This window comes from Lampetra fluviatilis, chromosome 39 (genome assembly GCF_964198595.1).
Source record: "Lampetra fluviatilis chromosome 39, kcLamFluv1.1, whole genome shotgun sequence".
Lineage (NCBI taxonomy): Eukaryota > Metazoa > Chordata > Hyperoartia > Petromyzontiformes > Petromyzontidae > Lampetra > Lampetra fluviatilis.
In genome coordinates, this window is record NC_136313.1 from 10,575,809 (window position 1) to 10,595,708 (window position 19,900).

A 19,900-nucleotide genomic window follows, 5' to 3' on the forward strand; every position below is an offset into this window, starting at 1 on the left:
CCACTCCCCTCCACCACAACCACACTCACTCACAGTCAACGTCTCCCACTACCCTCCACCACAACCACACTCACTCACAGTCCACGTCTCCCGCTCCCCTCCACCACAACCACACTCACTCACAGTCCACGTCTCCCACTACCCTCTACCACAACCACACTCACTCACAGTCAACGTCTCCCACTCCCCTCCACCACAACCACACTCACTCACAGTCTACGTCTCCCGCTACCCTCCACCACAACCACACTCACTCACAGTCCACGTCTCCCGCTACCCTCTGCCACAATCTCGCCATATCAACCCGCGGCGACTCCATAATTTAAATCGCATCGTCTGAAAATGTTTTTAATGTTACATATCTCTCCAATGCCATAATTTCCCGTTTTATATATAGTATATATTTGTATGTTTACCATGTTTATGTTTAAATGTCTTATCCACCGATGCGATTGTTTATAGTTTTTGTCCTGTTCTGAGATTGTGAATTGTGGCGTAACGACCCCGCTGTCAGGCTATCGTCGTTCCCTTGTGTGCATTGCGTTTTCTTCATCCATCTCGGTTGCCTTTCAAGTGCAAATGTACTACTTACAAGATGGAAATGGACAAACATCCCAAATTGCAGGACCCTCCTGAAAAAATAAATCTCGACGCTTCAGCAAAGATTTTCTGGGTAAAATTACCGGCAGATTGACTTAAATTAGTTGTTTTTGTAATGAATACATTCTTGTCTGTGCAGAATCTGTCTTGTCTGTTGCTTTGTGTGCCATACATCTTCATGTTTGTGTAATTCGAATATCGAATGTGTGTCTGCATATATAGTCTCATGTGTGTGTCTGTCTATGCAGCCAGTCTCCGTGCATCTTTTTACTGGCTTGTGTGTCGGTCTTTCTATGCATTCAGTCTCGATGTGTGTCTCTTTTCCAACCTGCGTGTCTGTCTTTGTGTGCAGCCAACCTCTATGTGTCTGTCTCCCAGGTGCCCCCCCCGCCCTCCATCCCGCATCCCCCCTAATCTACACGCATGCCCCACACTAAGCCTCCCTGCTGCGAGCACCACCGAGACAAATGCAAAGCAGAGTGTCCCGGGCAAATGACTTCTACAGGACCGACCACTCGCCCACACGCACCAATCCCTCCACACGCCCGCCTGCCCACACAACAATAGACAAAGTTCCCCCGTATAGCTTTTGACAGACTGTCAGGGCAAGTGCTGTAAGTGAACCCCTACGAAGGACCACGTCCGGCCGCCTTTGTCTCCCCAGTGGCGATGTTTACACACCACACCAGGTACCTATTTGAGGCTGAGTATAAACTGTTAAAAAACTTTTTATTTCACGAGGTAAGGCTCACCGAGCAATATCGCTCTTTTTCAGAAGCGACCTGTCCACAAAGGATGGCTCAACGAAGTAGATTATCACGTGGAAATGGAAATTAGTCAAATACTCTAAAAAAAGCATGTTTCTAAATGTGGAGGGAAATACAAGGTAATATATATAGGCACCAAGGTTGGGATCGAAACCACGACCTCCTGTATACCAGGTGAGGCATTTAACATCACCACCGCAACACCCTGAGTCGACCTAGGGGAGGCCCAGGACGGGTTCAGATAATCATCACTGGTGTTGGCCGTGAGCTGGAATCGAACTCGAGTCGCCAGGTTTGTCGCACAGTGTGCTAACCACTACACGACCACTGGCCCCCACACAGACACACACGCACGCACGCACATACTGTCACCATCCATGTACATCAAGGGTGAGAAACTTAGAGCCCATGGGCCAGATATAGCCTGCGTCTTAATTTCACTCGGCTCACGGTTGCCACAACCAGTGGGACAATGCGTCTACAAACTCCAAACTCATGGCTCGTATAACCTCACACCGCTCCAAATATGGATTTGAAGGCAGTGTATGCATCTTCAATTCACCAACTCTCAGACAAAGCAATACAATGACAATACATTTCCAAGTGAAATTCCAATAGTTGGTCTTCGTAGGCCATACCAATGAATAAGATGGTCCATGGTCTCATACATCTCTGTAAATCATCTCAGGCCCCTCACCCACATAAACCACGTGAATTCAGTGTGGCCACCCACACTCTAACCCCCCCCCCCTCTCCCCAACCCTGCCCACTGTGAAAACAGACGCTGCTCCTCCATACAGCTCGTTCCCTCTCTGCCTGTCCTCCCTTCCCTCCCTTCTCATCCTCGGCATCTACGTTATATCATTGACTTGCTCTATTTTACGTAGTGTGTCCCGGGTAAGGGGGGGGGGAGTTATATATACATACAAAGAGATAAAATGATCCAAGATTCGAGGTTCACAACGACCTGCTTGTGCACATGCACCTTTATTAATGGGAAGAAATGTTTCGAAGAGCGCTACCTTACACACTGCACAATTACAAACAACACTAATCGCTAATATTTACAAGTGAAAACTTGTTATTTGCAAAATTGCTATTATGCCACTTCGTGTATAAAAAGTACTTTCTTTTACAAGCCGCTTCACTTCTTTGCTCAAAATAAACGCAACGCGCATTCAGAAACCGACAACAGCAAACTCGGGAGTGGGGAGAGACTAAACAGCAAACAGTACAAATCGACTTCTTGGGTCATATATTAAACATTTGTGTGTCCTCATCGCCGTCGATTGGCTCTCATTTCTTCCACCAGTTCTGTGTGCATGCTCTCGTCTGTGTGCTTGCACGATTCCCTTGGACGAGATTCCCGTCGTTAGAATTCGAGCTATGGGGCGTCCCAGTCCCATCTGTGTGGAGTCTCTCGCGTTTCCATCGCTCTAGACACTCGAAGAGTTTTTGTTTCCGCTGCGGCACACAACCACTGCAAAGGTTTTAGCGGTTGAGCCGCAGAACGGCTCTCCGATGCGTTTTCGGGGGCCGCGTGTTACGTCGGCACGACGTCGGATGTTTCGCTCCACGCGTGCCGGAAGCTTCTTCAGAGAACTTGAGAAGCTTCAGCGAGCATAGCGGCATTCGAATCCTCCAGTCGTTCACCGTTTGTTCCTGCCTCTGAACTTTCCATCAGGAGTTGGGAGAGCCGCCGACGGCCATTAAAACCACGGCGGCAAGGGCAAGTGCCGCGACCACGGGGGCCGACGGTCTCGGCGCTCCGGCTCCTCCTCCCTGCCGCTCCCGACCGCTCGCCACCGCCAGTGGCGGCGCCAGCTCCACGGCATCCTGCGACGCGAACGCGGCCGCCCGCGCGAAGCTCAGGTCGCCCGTCGTGAGCAGGTCGAACACGCACGTCTCGAAGTAAGGGTCGTCGACCGACAGCCTCTCCTCGCAGGCCGCGCGCGCAGTTCGTGCCGTGAATACGCCCGCGGTGCGGCCATCGCCGCCGCCGCCACCGGCGCCGCCGGCTTCCTGGTCCAGCCGTTCCGTGCCGGGGCAGCCGCGCCAGCACAGCTGCAGGGCCTGGCCCAGGCTCTCGTCGTGGTCGTAGGCCTCGGCGACGCGCGCCGGCGTGCGGATGGCAAAGGTCAGGTAGCGTCCCACCTGGCGCACGGCCACCGTGGTGCCGATGTAGACGGCCGAGATCTCGACGTGCCGACCGGGCACCTTCTCGGTGACGAGAAGGCCGGAGGCCGCATACTGCCGCCCGCCCAGGCCGCCCATCTTGGTGCCGTCGACGAACGCGGCCGGGAGGTCGTCCGTCTCGGCGTGGTAAACCCGCTCGTCCGTGCAGTGCTGCTGGCCCTTGAAGATGATGGTGAGCTGCGGAGACAATGGCGCATGCCGCTCATTAGCTTCGCGACGGACAGGTGCCAGGGTAGCGAGCACTTATTCTTGGGAAGCGCGGCCCAATACACAAACGGTCCAGATGTCAGCGGCCCGCTGGCATTGCATGTCACAGCCAAGATTGAAACCTGGGACAGCGGCACCGTAGCGGGGCGAGGGAGACGTGACGTTACGACGACGATGGTGTCGCCAAAATCCACGACAGATAACCCACGGGGGAGTTTGAATCGTGCAAGGAGTTTTAAAATAACACTGCGCAATAGTGCAGGAGGTTTGCCCGTGAAGTTGAGTCGAGTTTGTAAATGACAAAGAAAAAAACAATCACAACAGAAATATCGGTGCAGGCGGGACAACCTTCAGTTTCAAACAACACGCAAACGTGTGTCAAAAGCGCCATGGCCTTTGTGAGTGGTGCAAAAAATCCATCAGCAGCTCACATTTGCTAAGACAAGAGGACCACAGTGCACTAAATAATTATATTTTTTGTACATACACAATGGCTGCGTGTGCTTTTTTGTACACGTTTCTGCGTCTTGTTTTAAACGTCCTAGTGTTGAGCGGTACCCACCCTTGTCTGTGTCGGTGTGTGGTGGGACTTTTTCTGGGCACTCCGGTTTCCTTCTACGTGCCGAGGCACTCGTTAATGGATTTGCCAAAAACCCTCCCAATGCAAGAACTTCCTGATATAATAGTCTTGGGACACAGTACGGCTTACCTGGCTAAATGAGTGGTATTATAAATTGTTTGTTTTACTTTGTTATACCTGGTGAGAACTGAAAAAACTATTGTCTCATTTTCAAGAGTGACCTGGGTCATCGAAATTACAAAAGCAATGCCATAAAACCCCAAATATAAAACCCCAAGTATAAAACCCCAAGTATAACAACAAAGCAAAGAGAAATCGGGGGGCAAAAACAACTGCAGTACAGTGCGAGTGCTCTTCGTAAAATCCCGCCATTGCTCGTTTCACAATTACACCACTTTCATTCCTAAGTCACACATCAACTCGTCTGCTTTAAAAGGCACCCGGATGACCATGTGGCAAAAAAAACAACCAAGTTACGATGAACTCTCCTTACAATGAGAAAGAAAGAGCCTCCATCTCTCCGTGTCAACAAAGGATTCCCTTTATTCTCCAGTCAACGTGGCCATAATTGGTGGGTGGTGTCAACTGCAGTAGACCAATTTGCCCCAATCTCATCCCTTCGTGCCCCGGACGATAAGCTGCGTTTAAGCTCCCGCTAATTCACCGTCACGTCTCCCCCCACCGGCCCTCTTCCTTTCCTTGCCAGATAAATGCAGGCGACCGCCGCTGCCATCACCGCGGAGGGGTGGAGTGGCGGTGGCGCGGTGGATTTTTTCTTTTTTGAATTATTAAAATATTTCAATCTGGATAATCCCGTGCGATGGAACACCTCGTGTTTTTACAAAGGTTGTCCTGAGCTATCGATTGACGCAAGCAGAACGACCACGCAAATGAAGCGTGCACGAACGTCTTAAAGGTTAGAGCAACTGCGCCGCTTATGATCCTGCCGACGTCCGAGTTCCATTTCTCGGCCATGGCTCAGATCAGTGGCGACGGATATCTGACCCAGTCCCTGAGCCACTCCCTTCACCAACACGCACTGACCAGCGGGGCGAAGCATGGTCAAATGAATCCCATGGCTGAGGAACACAAAAACTCAACATATTCGTCAATAACGCTGTGGCTTTACAAATAAAAAGTATTTAAGATGTAATGTTTTCGGCATTAGCCCTTCCTCACAGCACATAAAAAGGCCAGAGATGTAGTCAACTCTCTACACACTCTACTTCTCTATGTGCTGTAAAGAATGACCATTGCCTAAAACATTGCATTTTGTTTTTAAAATCCAGTGTGGAAAGACAAATGTGTTGAGGTTTTTTGTTTGTTATTCATGCTTGTGCACCACTGCCAATGCAGCAGTAGCAGCAACAAGCATCACCTAATAATTAGTTTCGTGACTGATGCAGCATGGTCAAGCCTTCCTCCAGCAGTGGATTGACAAGGCGTTGACAGTGATTATTTTTTATATAAACTGGTGAGCGGGTTAAAGTGCACGGGAAGGGGCCGCTGGGTTGCTAAAGGCCTCTCTCCTCCACACTTGCCGCGACTGCACAACAAAAGTCCATGCCCCGTAGTGGCGCCGCTGTAGATGTAGAGACGGGGCCGTGATGACGAGGTGGCGATGGCGTATCGTCATCATCGTCATCATCGTCCTCATGACCCATGGGCAGATAGGCCATTGGTGTCTACTGCACATTTCATCATTTGTTTCCATCATGTGCATTGGGATTCCTTTTGTCTTTTTTTTTCACGGCCGAAGCATCGGCAACCCTTTCACCCGACCCTACTCCTTTTTATTCAGACTTGGGACTGGGCTCAGATACCCACTGCATTGTGGAGCCCGAGGCGGAGTTAAAGATAACAGGTTAGTCCTAGATTCATCCCCAGTGGCGCAACTATGGGGGGGGGGGTATGTGGCAGCATTAAGCCTCATATAGGGGCTCAGTCGGTCACAAGGGGGCCCCAAATCAACAGATAACCAGTAAATAATGTTCAGATTTTTATTCATAAAAATTACCTATGGACTACCATGGACCACCCGATTAACACATCTGGCTAACGTGTGAAAAGAGCACAGTCAGGTTCCACCCCACCTTTGCCAGTACCAAAATATGAGAATATATTTTCCCCTTTTTTCTTGCAACAAAACAGGTGTTAAGATGTTAAAACACCAACATGAAACCTTTTACAAGGAATCATGTCTGTATTAACCACATTACTTGTGGTCAGAATGCAAACAAAAAACATACTCTGATAATATATGCATTGTCTTTGAAACTGATTGGTCCACACCAGAGACAGCTTTCTTTCGAGCCTCGTCTCAAACGGTGTTAGACCAGAGGTGTTAGACCAGAGGACGCCTTTTGGCGTCCTCTGGTCTAACCTCTTCTCAAGTTCCACCCCTTTGAGGAAATCCTAGACCGATGGGCCGGCATGAAAGCAAGACGCACAATAACTTAATTGCGAGTAATTGTACCTTTAAATCTTTTTATTAATACTGTCCATGTGAGACTGTCTTCCTCTAGTGCAACTAAAATAACATATCTATATATAGTTATAGCCGACACATTATTGTGTAAGGGATTAAAAACACCCATAGCTATTTCAGTAAAAGTTAGTCGGGAGAAAGAAGGGGGGCCCTCGGTCATATCTCGCCATCTCTCCCCGTTGATATCGGGAGTTGTGCCCCTGTTCAACCCTGCCCTCCCCTCCAACACTGCCAGAGATTCGATGAAGCAGAGTGGTTCGTGCTCACAATTTGATTCTAACAGGGTTTGTTTAAGCACTGCGGTGAATGGTAGCGCCTCTAGTGGCTGCAGGCGTGACGTTGACCCACTACTGTACAACATTTAAGAATCGATTGTTACGAATGTGAACCAACTCACGTACAACCTTAGAATCAATTTGAATCCATGAACCAATACGTCGTTCTGCCCAGACGCATCGTTATGTTCTACCAATGTTTTCCAGCCACATTTGTTTTAATCGTGCAATCCGTGAACCGGTTTAGACTTTCCCAGTTTTCTCAGCAGGCCGTGACCTGTTAAATGAATGCCACTGGACTGCCCGGAGTTATTGGCAAGAGGCCCGGATCATAGCCCACTGCTGTGGCATAGCTCAGGAAGCCGCGAGGAATGTGTGATCAGTGAAAGGGCCATTAACGCCCGCGTTTTGCATGACAATCACGCCATTGTGAGCGGCTGGGCTGAAAAGCCGGTCGGAAGAAAGACAAAGTGTAAAAGAAACGCGTAAAGGCGATGCGCAGGCTAGCTCGCAAAGGCTTTTAAATCGCGGCTTATTCATTGGCACCTCTAAGGATCTGTCCCAAAAAAAATAACTCTCCCCTCGGCCAGCCCCAGAACGCTCCCTAAAAAGGAAACGGCCAAAAGCATTGCGATGCGGGGGGCCTCCCTTTTTGAAAAAGAGTCTTGAGACTGTGTGAGGCTTTCCTTGATAAACGAACGGCATTTCCTTGATGAATACTCCATTATAGCCCAAAGGCCCCCTTCTGCTTGGCCTAAGAGCCCCTCGGACCACCATAGCCCCGCCCCCGCCTCAGCCGCCTTCCTGCCCTCACCCCCCCACCCCCCTCCCATATGACCCCACAGTCACGTTTGGAAAAAAAAAGTCCTTTTAGAGCAGCAGCAGAGAGAGCTGGAGTGACAATTACGAGAATGTCTGCTAGGTATGCATGTTGCTAAACATCTTTCTCACCGTAGGTGCATATATGCTCCTAAATATACTGTACGTGTAAAAAAAACTCAACACGTTCGCCAATAACACTACTGCCTTAAAGGGAAGAGTATGTAACAGGTGACGTTCTGGACAATGACCCTTCTTCATAGCAAATGAATACATAATAAATAAAGCAGTGTTTCTCAATTCCAGTCCTTGCGACCCCCTCCCACAACAATTACCAAGCATCAGGTTCATTGAGCGTGTTTGGGGACTTCATTTGCATACGAATATAAAGAATTGGTAATCATCAAAGGCCGGACCGTGGCGGGGTCACGTGATGATGGAGTTGAGAAGTGCTGCTGTTGAATAACTTAAGCAATGCATGCATGTGTGGGAAAGACTCGAATGCCATTTCCATGGGATTATAATTTTTGGCCTCGATTCCAAGTGTTGGTTTAGAGTGAAATGGTGTTATTGAAAACCGAGTCGTTTTAACGACACGTTTATATTTACGCGATCGATCCCCCAAAAAATCCTTCATGATGCAAAACTGAGTCAAATTACTTATCATACTCGTGAAAGCAGTGATATCCTCACAATGGAGCATCTCCTGCTTAGATATTTTAAGAACAATTTAGTGTTTTTATACATACAGTAATATACAATTTGTCCTGAAAGATATCTGAGCAGGAAACATACTGCAATTACATGTCAATCCCATTGCTGCATCAAGGCCTCCCACATGCCACGTCGGGTGATAGGGATTTATTGACCATACTTCACCGCGCTGGTCGTTGCGGGTTGATGAAGGGGGCAACCCTTGACTGGTTCATTTATCACTCATCATTGATGTTAGTCAAATTTATATTGCTGGGTTTAAAGCGGCTTGTGTTAGCACGCTGAATCACGGTGGCTCAAAATACAATTACATCCACTTTGTATACGTTGTCTCCAGTTTCTGTGGTCGAGCATCTGCGCCACACGGTCAGAAGGGCATGAGTTCACACCTCTCAGTCGGCCCATCATTCTCAACGTGGAGGATAAATCTAATTTAACTTTGTGCAAACGTCGACTGTGGTTGCCCTATGGAGAAAGTAACCCCTGCCAAAGTGATGTGGAATTTCTAACACTGCATCAGTGCCATAAATGGGCTTGAGCACCACGTTAATGGGTTATGTTTCTGCACGGAGGTAGCCCAGTAGCTCAAGGGACAGAGGCAGAGCCGGCACCGCTGAGATGCCTGGATTTGAATCTGGGTTTCTGTCGCCCGCTGTAATTAAAACTGGGTTTTCAAGTATAGCAAGTTCAAGGTCTCAGGTGAGTGACCAACAATAACTGCACACAAAAAAACACAGTGTAAAATGTGTTTTCTTTACATACTTTGACCAAATTAAAAGAAATGTTTCGCTACCATGCTGATAGAGGAGGTTATTTGTAGGGAGCTCAGAATAAGTTCCGTGTCTTTCTTTGAGCCATTTGCCTTTCCACAGCTGCCTTCTAACTGGGCGGTGTTGCACCGCTCTGCAAGGGTTCCAAACGGCCACTTCATCTCAGGCCACGATGCTGGCATCACAATCAGAACAAAAACATTAACAAGACGAACACGGCAAATACAACGCTGGCAGCAGCATCCCTTTCCGCCACCATTGCCACGACCACCAATCCATTGCGCTCCATCCCTCTCACTTCCACCCCACTCCCGCCCTCGCCCTCACCTTGCTGGTGGCGGTGGCCGTGGCACCTCCGTACACGGGCACGCTGGTGGCCTGCACGTACACGTGCTCGTTGTCCACGAGCGGCCACGCGCCCGCCACGCGGCACGCGTGCATCCCGCCGGGGAACGTGCGCACGTGCGGGTCGCCCGACAGGCCGCAGTAGCGGTAGGCGCCGGCCGGCGGGGCCCTGGCCCTGGTCGCCCCGCACGCCCTCCGCACGGGGCCGGCCCTCGCGGGCGGCGCCGGCGGCGGTGGCGCCGGCGACCGTTCCGACGACGCGAGTCGCCCGCCGCCGGCGGCGACGGCGGAAGTGCCGCCGCAAGCGTTCTGCGCCATCAGGTCCTCGATGCCGAGCACGGCCGAGTGGTACGCCAGGTCGCCGCGGCACGCCCGCGAAGTCCGCCGCGTGCAGGCCGAGTAGGCCCGTAGGGCGGCGCACAGCGGGGCCGCCGACCCGGGGGAGGGCCGCCCGCGGCCGATCGGCCCCACCGGCCCCACCGGGCCCACCGCCGCTGCGCCGCCGCCGCCGTCCTCAACGGTCGAGTGGCCGGGCCCCGATGTTGCTGCCACGAACTCCGAGTTGCATTTGAGGATCCTGCACTGTGCGTGGGCTGTGTAGTGAAGTCCGAGTGACCCGGTAAAACAGGGGGTCGTGGGGTGAGGGAAATGGACGAGAGGGGTGGTAGACGAGGGGAGAGATTACGCTCTCGGTACACATTAAATAGAATGAGTGCATTGAACACTGCACAGTCCTCATCATAGCCATAGGTTCAAAAACACAGAGGGCACAACACAGCACACAGCACAACGATGGACAAGAGCTGGAGTTGGCCACCTGTCCAGGGCTTGCCACTGGCAGTCCGGAAATTTTGTCTGTGGCAGGAATTGATCTGTACCCAGATCTGGTACAATTGCTGTGCTGAAATTTATTGCAGTTAACTGCAAAGTATTTTTGATGACAGACCTCGTGCTGCCTGAGACATATATCTGGGTTCAGTCTCCTGTGGAACTGGTGGCGACCCTTCACACAGCACAAACTATACACACAACCCATCACAATACAGTGCACGGAGCTCGACACGAGCAGTGCACCACACGACACAAATTGTGCAGCGGGGAAGGACACAGCAGTAACATATATCTCACAATACAAACCGCGCACCTCACTCGAGTTGCAGGCGCAGGGTAACAGTACAGGCCATGGCACGCACACAAACGCGCAGTACAACACACAACGGGGCCTGGAACTCACGTCCGAGAAGCTCCCGCGGGATGAGTTCAGCCACTGATGTTGGTGAGAATGAACCCAGGTTGGCTGGGACCATAGGGCAGTGAGCAAACACATCTACCACCACTCTACCACAAGTCCACACTGCCCCGTGGCCAGCAATGTAAACATTCTTACCTGGGGCAAGCACCTTTAGTGACTCCACCAATGTCTTCAAGTGGCCAATAAAATAGGATTAGTACGAGACGTAGGTATGCGAGTTATTTTATTTTCTACCCACGTGACTTTACCTAAAGAACCAGAGTATGGATTCCTGCAGTCACGAAAGCTTCGAATCAGTCCGAGACACTTTCTGTTTGATGCTGAAAATAACATCACACACAAGACCACGCCACACGCACATTTACACCCACACATACAATTACACGAACATACAAAGTCACAAAAACAGATACAACATATCTTGACATAATGACACACAAAATCACATCACACACACAATCACCCTGATATCATCCCACACAAAATGATTGACACTCAACATCACACACAAACTCTCACACACAATAAAAAATACCCAAACATAATGTTACACATTAACGAACAAACACGCATTGTCACAAACACAGCATAATCATAACAAGCCAGGATAGCCTCACATTGCCTAAAGACCTTTCCAGGAGGGTCCTGCATTGGGATGTTTAGCCAAGTCCCCTTTTGAAGAGTGTTGTGCTTTGCAAATTCGTGAGCAAACCAGACAACTCGAAGAAGGAAACCCCACCAGACTTACTCGACAATAACACTCACAACAGGTCTACACAAACAGCTTCCTGTGTAGTCGCCTCTTAACGACATCGCTGCCCGGCGAGTTGGGAGATCTCACAATCCCACGTGGATCCACCGAAACCTTCGCTGAAGTTTCCACAGAAACTGTAACAAGATTCACAAACTGAGAATCCACTCTCACACTGAGAGTTACCCAACACAGATTCACTCAGAGACTGAGGCTCCACCACACAGACGGTGACGAGATTCACTCAGAGACTGAGGCTCCACCACACAGACGGTGACGAGATTCACTCAGAGACTGAGGCTGCACCACACAGACGGTGACGAGATTCACTCAGAGACTGAGGCTCCACCACACAGACGGTGACGAGATTCACTCAGAGACTGAGGCTCCATCACTGAGACGGTGACGAGATTCACTCAGAGACTGAGGCTCCACCACACAGACGGTGACGAGATTCACTCAGAGACTGAGGCTCCATCACTGAGATGGTGACGAGATTCACTCAGAGGCTGAGGCTCCACCACACAGACGGTGACGAGATTCACTCAGAGACTGAGGCACCACCACACAGACGGTGACGAGATTCACTCAGAGACTGAGGCTCCACCACACAGACGGTGACGAGATTCACTCAGAGACTGAGGCTCCACCACACAGACGGTGACGAGATTCACTCAGAGACTGAGGCTCCATCACTGAGACGGTGACGAGATTCACTCAGAGACTGAGGCTCCACCACACAGACAGTGACGAGATTCACTCAGAGACTGAGGCTCCATCACTGAGACGGTGACGAGATTCACTCAGAGGCTGAGGCTCCACCACACAGATGGTGACGAGATTCACTCAGAGACTGAGGCACCACCACACAGACGGTGACGAGATTCACTCAGAGACTGAGGCTCCACCACACAGACGGTGACGAGATTCACTCAGAAGCTGAGGCTCCACCACACAGACGGTGACGAGATTCACTCAGAGACTGAGGCTCCATCACTGAGACGGTGACGAGATTCACTCAGAGACTGAGGCTCCACCACACAGACGGTGACGAGATTCACTCAGAGACTGAGGCTCCATCACTGAGACGGTGACGAGATTCACTCAGAGGCTGAGGCTCCACCACACAGACGGTGACGAGATTCACTCAGAGACTGAGGCACCACCACACAGACGGTGACGAGATTCACTCAGAGACTGAGGCTCCATCACTGAGACGGTGACGAGATTCACTCAGAGACTGAGGCTCCACCACACAGACGGTGACGAGATTCACTCAGAGACTCAGGCTCCATCACTGAGACGGTGACGAGATTCACTCAGAGGCTGAGGCTCCACCACACAGATGGTGACGAGATTCACTCAGAGACTGAGGCACCACCACACAGACGGTGACGAGATTCACTCAGAGACTGAGGCTCCACCACACAGACGGTGACGAGATTCACTCAGAGGCTGAGGCTCCACCACACAGACGGTGACGAGATTCACTCAGAGACTGAGGCTCCATCACTGAGACGGTGACGAGATTCACTCAGAGACTGAGGCTCCACCACACAGACGGTGACGAGATTCACTCAGAGACTGAGGCTCCATCACTGAGACGGTGACGAGATTCACTCAGAGGCTGAGGCTCCACCACACAGACGGTGACGAGATTTACTGAGAGACTGAGGCACCACCACACAGACGGTGACGAGATTCACTCAGAGACTGAGGCTCCAACACACAGACGGTGACGAGATTCACTCAGAGGCTGAGGCTCCACCACACAGACGGTGACGAGATTCACTCAGAGACTGAGGCTCCACCACACAGACGGTGACGAGATTCACTCAGAGACTGAGGCTGCACCACACAGACGGTGACGAGATTCACTCAGAGACTGAGGCTCCACCACACAGACGGTGACGAGATTCACTCAGAGACTGAGGCTCCATCACTGAGACGGTGACGAGATTCACTCAGAGACTGAGGCTCCACCACACAGACGGTGACGAGATTCACTCAGAGACTGAGGCTCCATCACTGAGATGGTGACGAGATTCACTCAGAGGCTGAGGCTCCACCACACAGACGGTGACGAGATTCACTCAGAGACTGAGGCACCACCACACAGACGGTGACGAGATTCACTCAGAGACTGAGGCTCCACCACACAGACGGTGACGAGATTCACTCAGAGACTGAGGCTCCACCACACAGACGGTGACGAGATTCACTCAGAGACTGAGGCTCCATCACTGAGACGGTGACGAGATTCACTCAGAGACTGAGGCTCCACCACACAGACAGTGACGAGATTCACTCAGAGACTGAGGCTCCATCACTGAGACGGTGACGAGATTCACTCAGAGGCTGAGGCTCCACCACACAGATGGTGACGAGATTCACTCAGAGACTGAGGCACCACCACACAGACGGTGACGAGATTCACTCAGAGACTGAGGCTCCACCACACAGACGGTGACGAGATTCACTCAGAAGCTGAGGCTCCACCACACAGACGGTGACGAGATTCACTCAGAGGCTGAGGCTCCACCACACAGACGGTGACGAGATTCACTCAGAGACTGAGGCACCACCACACAGACGGTGACGAGATTCACTCAGAGACTGAGGCTCCATCACTGAGACGGTGACGAGATTCACTCAGAGACTGAGGCTCCACCACACAGACGGTGACGAGATTCACTCAGAGACTGAGGCTCCATCACTGAGACGGTGACGAGATTCACTCAGAGGCTGAGGCTCCACCACACAGATGGTGACGAGATTCACTCAGAGACTGAGGCACCACCACACAGACGGTGACGAGATTCACTCAGAGACTGAGGCTCCACCACACAGACGGTGACGAGATTCACTCAGAGGCTGAGGCTCCACCACACAGACGGTGACGAGATTCACTCAGAGACTGAGGCTCCATCACTGAGACGGTGACGAGATTCACTCAGAGACTGAGGCTCCACCACACAGACGGTGACGAGATTCACTCAGAGACTGAGGCTCCATCACTGAGACGGTGACGAGATTCACTCAGAGGCTGAGGCTCCACCACACAGACGGTGACGAGATTCACTCAGAGACTGAGGCACCACCACACAGACGGTGACGAGATTCACTCAGAGACTGAGGCTCCATCACTGAGACGGTGACGAGATTCACTCAGAGACTGAGGCTCCACCACACAGACGGTGACGAGATTCACTCAGAGACTGAGGCTCCATCACTGAGACGGTGACGAGATTCACTCAGAGGCTGAGGCTCCACCACACAGATGGTGACGAGATTCACTCAGAGACTGAGGCACCACCACACAGACGGTGACGAGATTCACTCAGAGACTGAGGCTCCACCACACAGACGGTGACGAGATTCACTCAGAGGCTGAGGCTCCACCACACAGACGGTGACGAGATTCACTCAGAGACTGAGGCTCCATCACTGAGACGGTGACGAGATTCACTCAGAGACTGAGGCTCCACCACACAGACGGTGACGAGATTCACTCAGAGACTGAGGCTCCATCACTGAGACGGTGACGAGATTCACTCAGAGGCTGAGGCTCCACCACACAGACGGTGACGAGATTTACTGAGAGACTGAGGCACCACCACACAGACGGTGACGAGATTCACTCAGAGACTGAGGCTCCAACACACAGACGGTGACGAGATTCACTCAGAGGCTGAGGCTCCACCACACAGACGGTGACGAGATTCACTCAGAGACTGAGGCTCCACCACACAGACGGTGACGAGATTCACTCAGAGACTCAGGCTCCATCACTGAGACGGTGACGAGATTCACTCAGAGGCTGAGGCTCCACCACACAGACGGTGACGAGATTCACTCAGAGACTGAGGCACCACCACACAGACGGTGACGAGATTCACTCAGAGACTGAGGCTCCACCACACAGACGGTGACGAGATTCACTCAGAGACTGAGGCTCCACCACACAGACGGTGACGAGATTCACTCAGAGACTGAGGCTCCACCACACAGACGGTGACGAGATTCACTCAGAGACTGAGGCTCCACCACACAGACGGTGACGAGATTCACTCAGAGACTGAGGCTCCACCACACAGACGGTGACGAGATTCACTCAGAGACTGAGGCTCCACCACACAGACGGTGACGAGATTCACTCAGAGACTGAGGCTCCACCACACAGACGGTGACGAGATTCACTCAGAGACTGAGGCTCCACCACACAGACGGTGACGAGATTCACTCAGAGACTGAGGCTCCACCACACAGACGGTGACGAGATTCACTCAGAGACTGAGGCTCCACCACACAGACAGTGACGAGATTCACTCAGAGACTGAGGCTCCACCACACAGACGGTGACGAGATTCACTCAAAGACTGAGGCTCCACCACACAGACGGTGACGAGATTCACTCAGAGACTCAGGCTCCACCACACAGACGGTGACGAGATTCACTCAGAGACTGAGGCTCCACCACACAGACGGTGACGAGATTCACTCAGAGAGTGAGGCTCCACCACACAGACGGTGACGAGATTCACTCAGAGGATGAGGCTCCACCACACAGACGGTGACGAGATTCACTCAGAGACTGAGGCTCCACCACACAGACGGTGACGAGATTCACTCAGAGGCTGAGGCTCCACCACACAGACGGTGACGAGATTCACTCAGAGGCTGAGGCTCCACCACACAGACGGTGACGAGATTCACTCGGAGACTGAGGCACCACCACACAGACGGTGACGAGATTCACTCAGAGACTGAGGCTCCACCACACAGACGGTGACGAGATTCACTCAGAGGCTGAGGCTCCACCACACAGACGGTGACGAGATTCACTCAGAGACTGAGGCTCCACCACACATACGGTGACGAGATTCACTCAGAGACTCAGGCTCCACCACACAGACGGTGACGAGATTCACTCAGAGACTGAGGCTCCATCACTGAGACGGTGACGAGATTCACTCAGAGACTGAGGCTCCACTACACAGACGGTGACGAGATTCACTCAGAGACTGAGGCTCCATCACTGAGACGGTGACGAGATTCACTCAGAGGCTGAGGCTCCACCACACAGACGGTGACGAGATTCACTCAGAGACTGAGGCTCCACCACACAGACGGTGACGAGATTCACTCAGAGACTGAGGCTCCACCACAGACGGTGACGAGATTCACTCAGAGACTGAGGCTCCACCACACAGACGGTGACGAGATTCACTCAGAGACTGAGGCTCCACCACACAGACGGTGACGAGATTCACTCAGAGACTGAGGCTCCACCACACAGACGGTGACGAGATTCACTCAGAGAGTGAGGCTCCACCACACAGACGGTGACGAGATTCACTCAGAGGCTGAGGCTCCACCACACAGACGGTGACGAGATTCACTCAGAGACTGAGGCTCCACCACACAGACGGTGACGAGATTCACTCAGAGACTGAGGCTCCACCACACAGACGGTGACGAGATTCACTCAGAGACTGAGGCTCCACCACACAGACGGTGACGAGATTCACTCAGAGACTGAGGCTCCACCACACAGACGGTGACGAGATTCACTCAGAGACTGAGGCTCCACCACACAGACGGTGACGAGATTCACTCAGAGACTGAGGCTCCACCACACAGACGGTGACGAGATTCACTCAGAGACTGAGGCTCCACCACACAGACGGTGACGAGATTCACTCAGAGACTGAGGCTCCACCACACAGACGGTGACGAGATTCACTCAGAGACTGAGGCTCCACCACACAGACGGTGAGGAGATTCACTCAGAGGCTGAGGCTCCACCACACAGACGGTGACGAGATTCACTCAGAGACTGACTCACACCAAGACTGACCCGAGGCGGCGAGCAGGAGGAGGACGAGGAGTGTCGCGACGGGAAGCTGCCCGCGGGCTCCGGCGTCCGAGTTGACGAGCGAGCGGCGCGGCGCCTCCCCGACGCCCATCGCTCATCCACCCATGGGGACCCCCTCGCCAACCCCGCGTGCCCGGCTCGGCACGACACCGTCTCCTACCTCTTTCTCTCCCCTCGCTCTCTCTCGCGTCTCCTACCCCTCCTCTCCTCGCTCTCTGCCTCCCTGTGCCCGTGTCCCTCTCCTCTCTCGAGTCTACTTCTCCATTCTGTCTGTCTCCCTGCCCGTGTCCGCCTTCGTCGGTTCTACCCTCTCCTCCTCTGCCTCTCTGTCTGTGTCTCTGTGTCTGTGTCTCTGTGTCTCTGTCTGTGTCTCTGTCTGTGTGCCTGTGTCTCTGTCTGTGTCTCTGTGCGAGGCGAGAGCGACTCCCCCCTCTCGTTCGCCCACGCGCCGTTGTTGGGAAGTCCCGTCGCCCTCCGCTTCTCTCGCGTTCCGCAGCGTTAATGACGCCGCCGCCTCCTCCTCCCTCCCTCCTCCTCCTGTGACTCTCAATCACTCAACACACACACACAGCACGCACGCACACACACAGCACACACAACATACACAGCACGCACACACAGCCCACTCACAACACACACAACACACTGAACACACACAGCACGCACACACACAGCACACACACACACAACACACACCCACAGCACGCACACACACAGCACGCACACACACACACACAGCACGCACACACACAGCACACACACAGCACACACACAGCCCACTCACAACACACACACACACAACACACTCAACACACACAGCACACACACAGCCCACTCACAACACACAGCCCACCAGCCCCTCACCACCCACACAGCCCACCAGCCCCTCACCACCCACACATCCCACACAGCCCCTCACCACCCACACAGCCCACGTGCCCCTCACAGCACACACAGCCCCCCAGCCCCTCAAAACCCACACAGCCCCCCAGCCCCTCACCACCCACACAGCCCACCAGCCCCTCACCACCCACACAGCCCACCAGCCCCTCACCACCCACACAGCCCACACAGCCCCTCACCACCCACACAGCCCCCAGCCCCTCACCCCCCACACAGCCCCCCAGCCCCTCACAACCCACACAGCCCCCCAGCCCCTCACCACCCACACAGCCCCTCACCACCCACACAGCCCCCAGCCCCTCACCCCCCCACACAGCCCCCAGCCCCTCACAATACACACAGCCCACCAGCCCCTCACCACCCACACAGCCCCCCAGCCCCTCACCACCCACACAACCCCCCAGCCCTTCACCACCCACACAGCCCCCTAGCCCCTCACAACACACACAGCCCCCCAGCCCCTCACAACCCACACAGCCCCCCAGCCCCTCACAACCCACACAGCCCCTCACCACCCACACAGCCCCCCAGCCCCTCACCACCCACACAGCCCACCAGCCCCTCACCCACACGCCCGCAGGCTGAGCCAGGAGGCAGGCACAGACGCACGGACCACTCCCAGTTTGCTTTCTCAAGCAAAGAATGGCGAAGTATGGATTGTCCTGCTTGTGTCTTCAGGCTTGGAGGTTGCAACAGGGCTGTGGAGTGCTGATGATCCCAATTGAAAGGAGGGCACTGGCATTTCTCAGTCATAAATAAATCGGACACGTGTTTGTCCTACCACAAATAAAGAAAACCACGTCTTTTTTTACAAGTATATATATTTTTACACATCCCATCGGCCTTATTTTTGGGGGGAGTTAAAAATATTCGCGTGCATTGCATCAACACAAGCAGAGCTGTGGAGCGGTTTGGGCAATCAGCGTCTCGTCAGCAGAGTCGGGGACGTGTTCCTGTCGGTGATGTGCAGGTCGCCGTCGTCCCCACGCCGAATTGACGCTTCGTGAGACGAGGCGGGCTGGTGGTGGGGGGCTTCACGTGGCAGACCGCAGCTGCTGGATACGAAGGCCCCTCTCTCCAAGCCAGGGCCCCGTTGTCCAATAGGCCACAGTCGGCACTGAGCCGAGGGCCTGCGAAAACTAAAGGGCGTATGGGAAAAAAATTGGACCATGTTTTTGTTTGTATGTATGCTAACAAACATTCACCAAGATATCTTCCTGAATGAATATATGTATATAGCGAGGCTTGGCACAGTTTTTATGGAAAGAGGCAGAGTTAGTTCAATGCCAATCTCTTGTTTTCACAAGGTGAGAGAAATGAACACGGGAGATGAACTTCTCGAGATTTTTTTCATT

General features: G+C 52.8%; 1 protein-coding gene across 1 annotated transcript; it reads right to left on the minus strand.

Annotated features, from left to right (window-relative positions):
- Positions 1 to 2,329: 2,329 nt before the first annotated feature.
- Positions 2,330 to 18,357, minus strand: LOC144945990 (repulsive guidance molecule A-like). The gene is made up of 3 exons (XM_078874703.1): positions 17,625 to 18,357; positions 9,744 to 10,354; positions 2,330 to 3,740 (listed from the first exon to the last, which is right to left on the minus strand). The coding sequence occupies exons 1-3, from the start codon at positions 17,731 to 17,733 to the stop codon at positions 3,048 to 3,050; spliced, it is 1,413 nt and encodes a 470-aa protein (XP_078730829.1). The 5' UTR covers positions 17,734 to 18,357; the 3' UTR covers positions 2,330 to 3,047.
- Between the last annotated feature and the right edge of the window lie 1,543 nt (positions 18,358 to 19,900).

What these genes read in the sequence shown, in the direction of transcription:
- LOC144945990 (XM_078874703.1), bottom strand. Translation starts at nt 17,733, where the DNA reads ATGGGCGTCGGGGAGGCGCCGCGCCGCTCGCTCGTCAACTCGGACGCC. An exon ending in CCTCCTGCTCGCCGCCTCGG is followed by an intron (nt 10,355 to 17,624) that starts GTCAGTCTTGGT and finishes TTCACTACACAG; the next exon opens with CCCACGCACAGTGCAGGATC. An exon ending in CGGCCACCGCCACCAGCAAG is followed by an intron (nt 3,741 to 9,743) that starts GTGAGGGCGAGG and finishes TTGTCTCCGCAG; the next exon opens with CTCACCATCATCTTCAAGGG.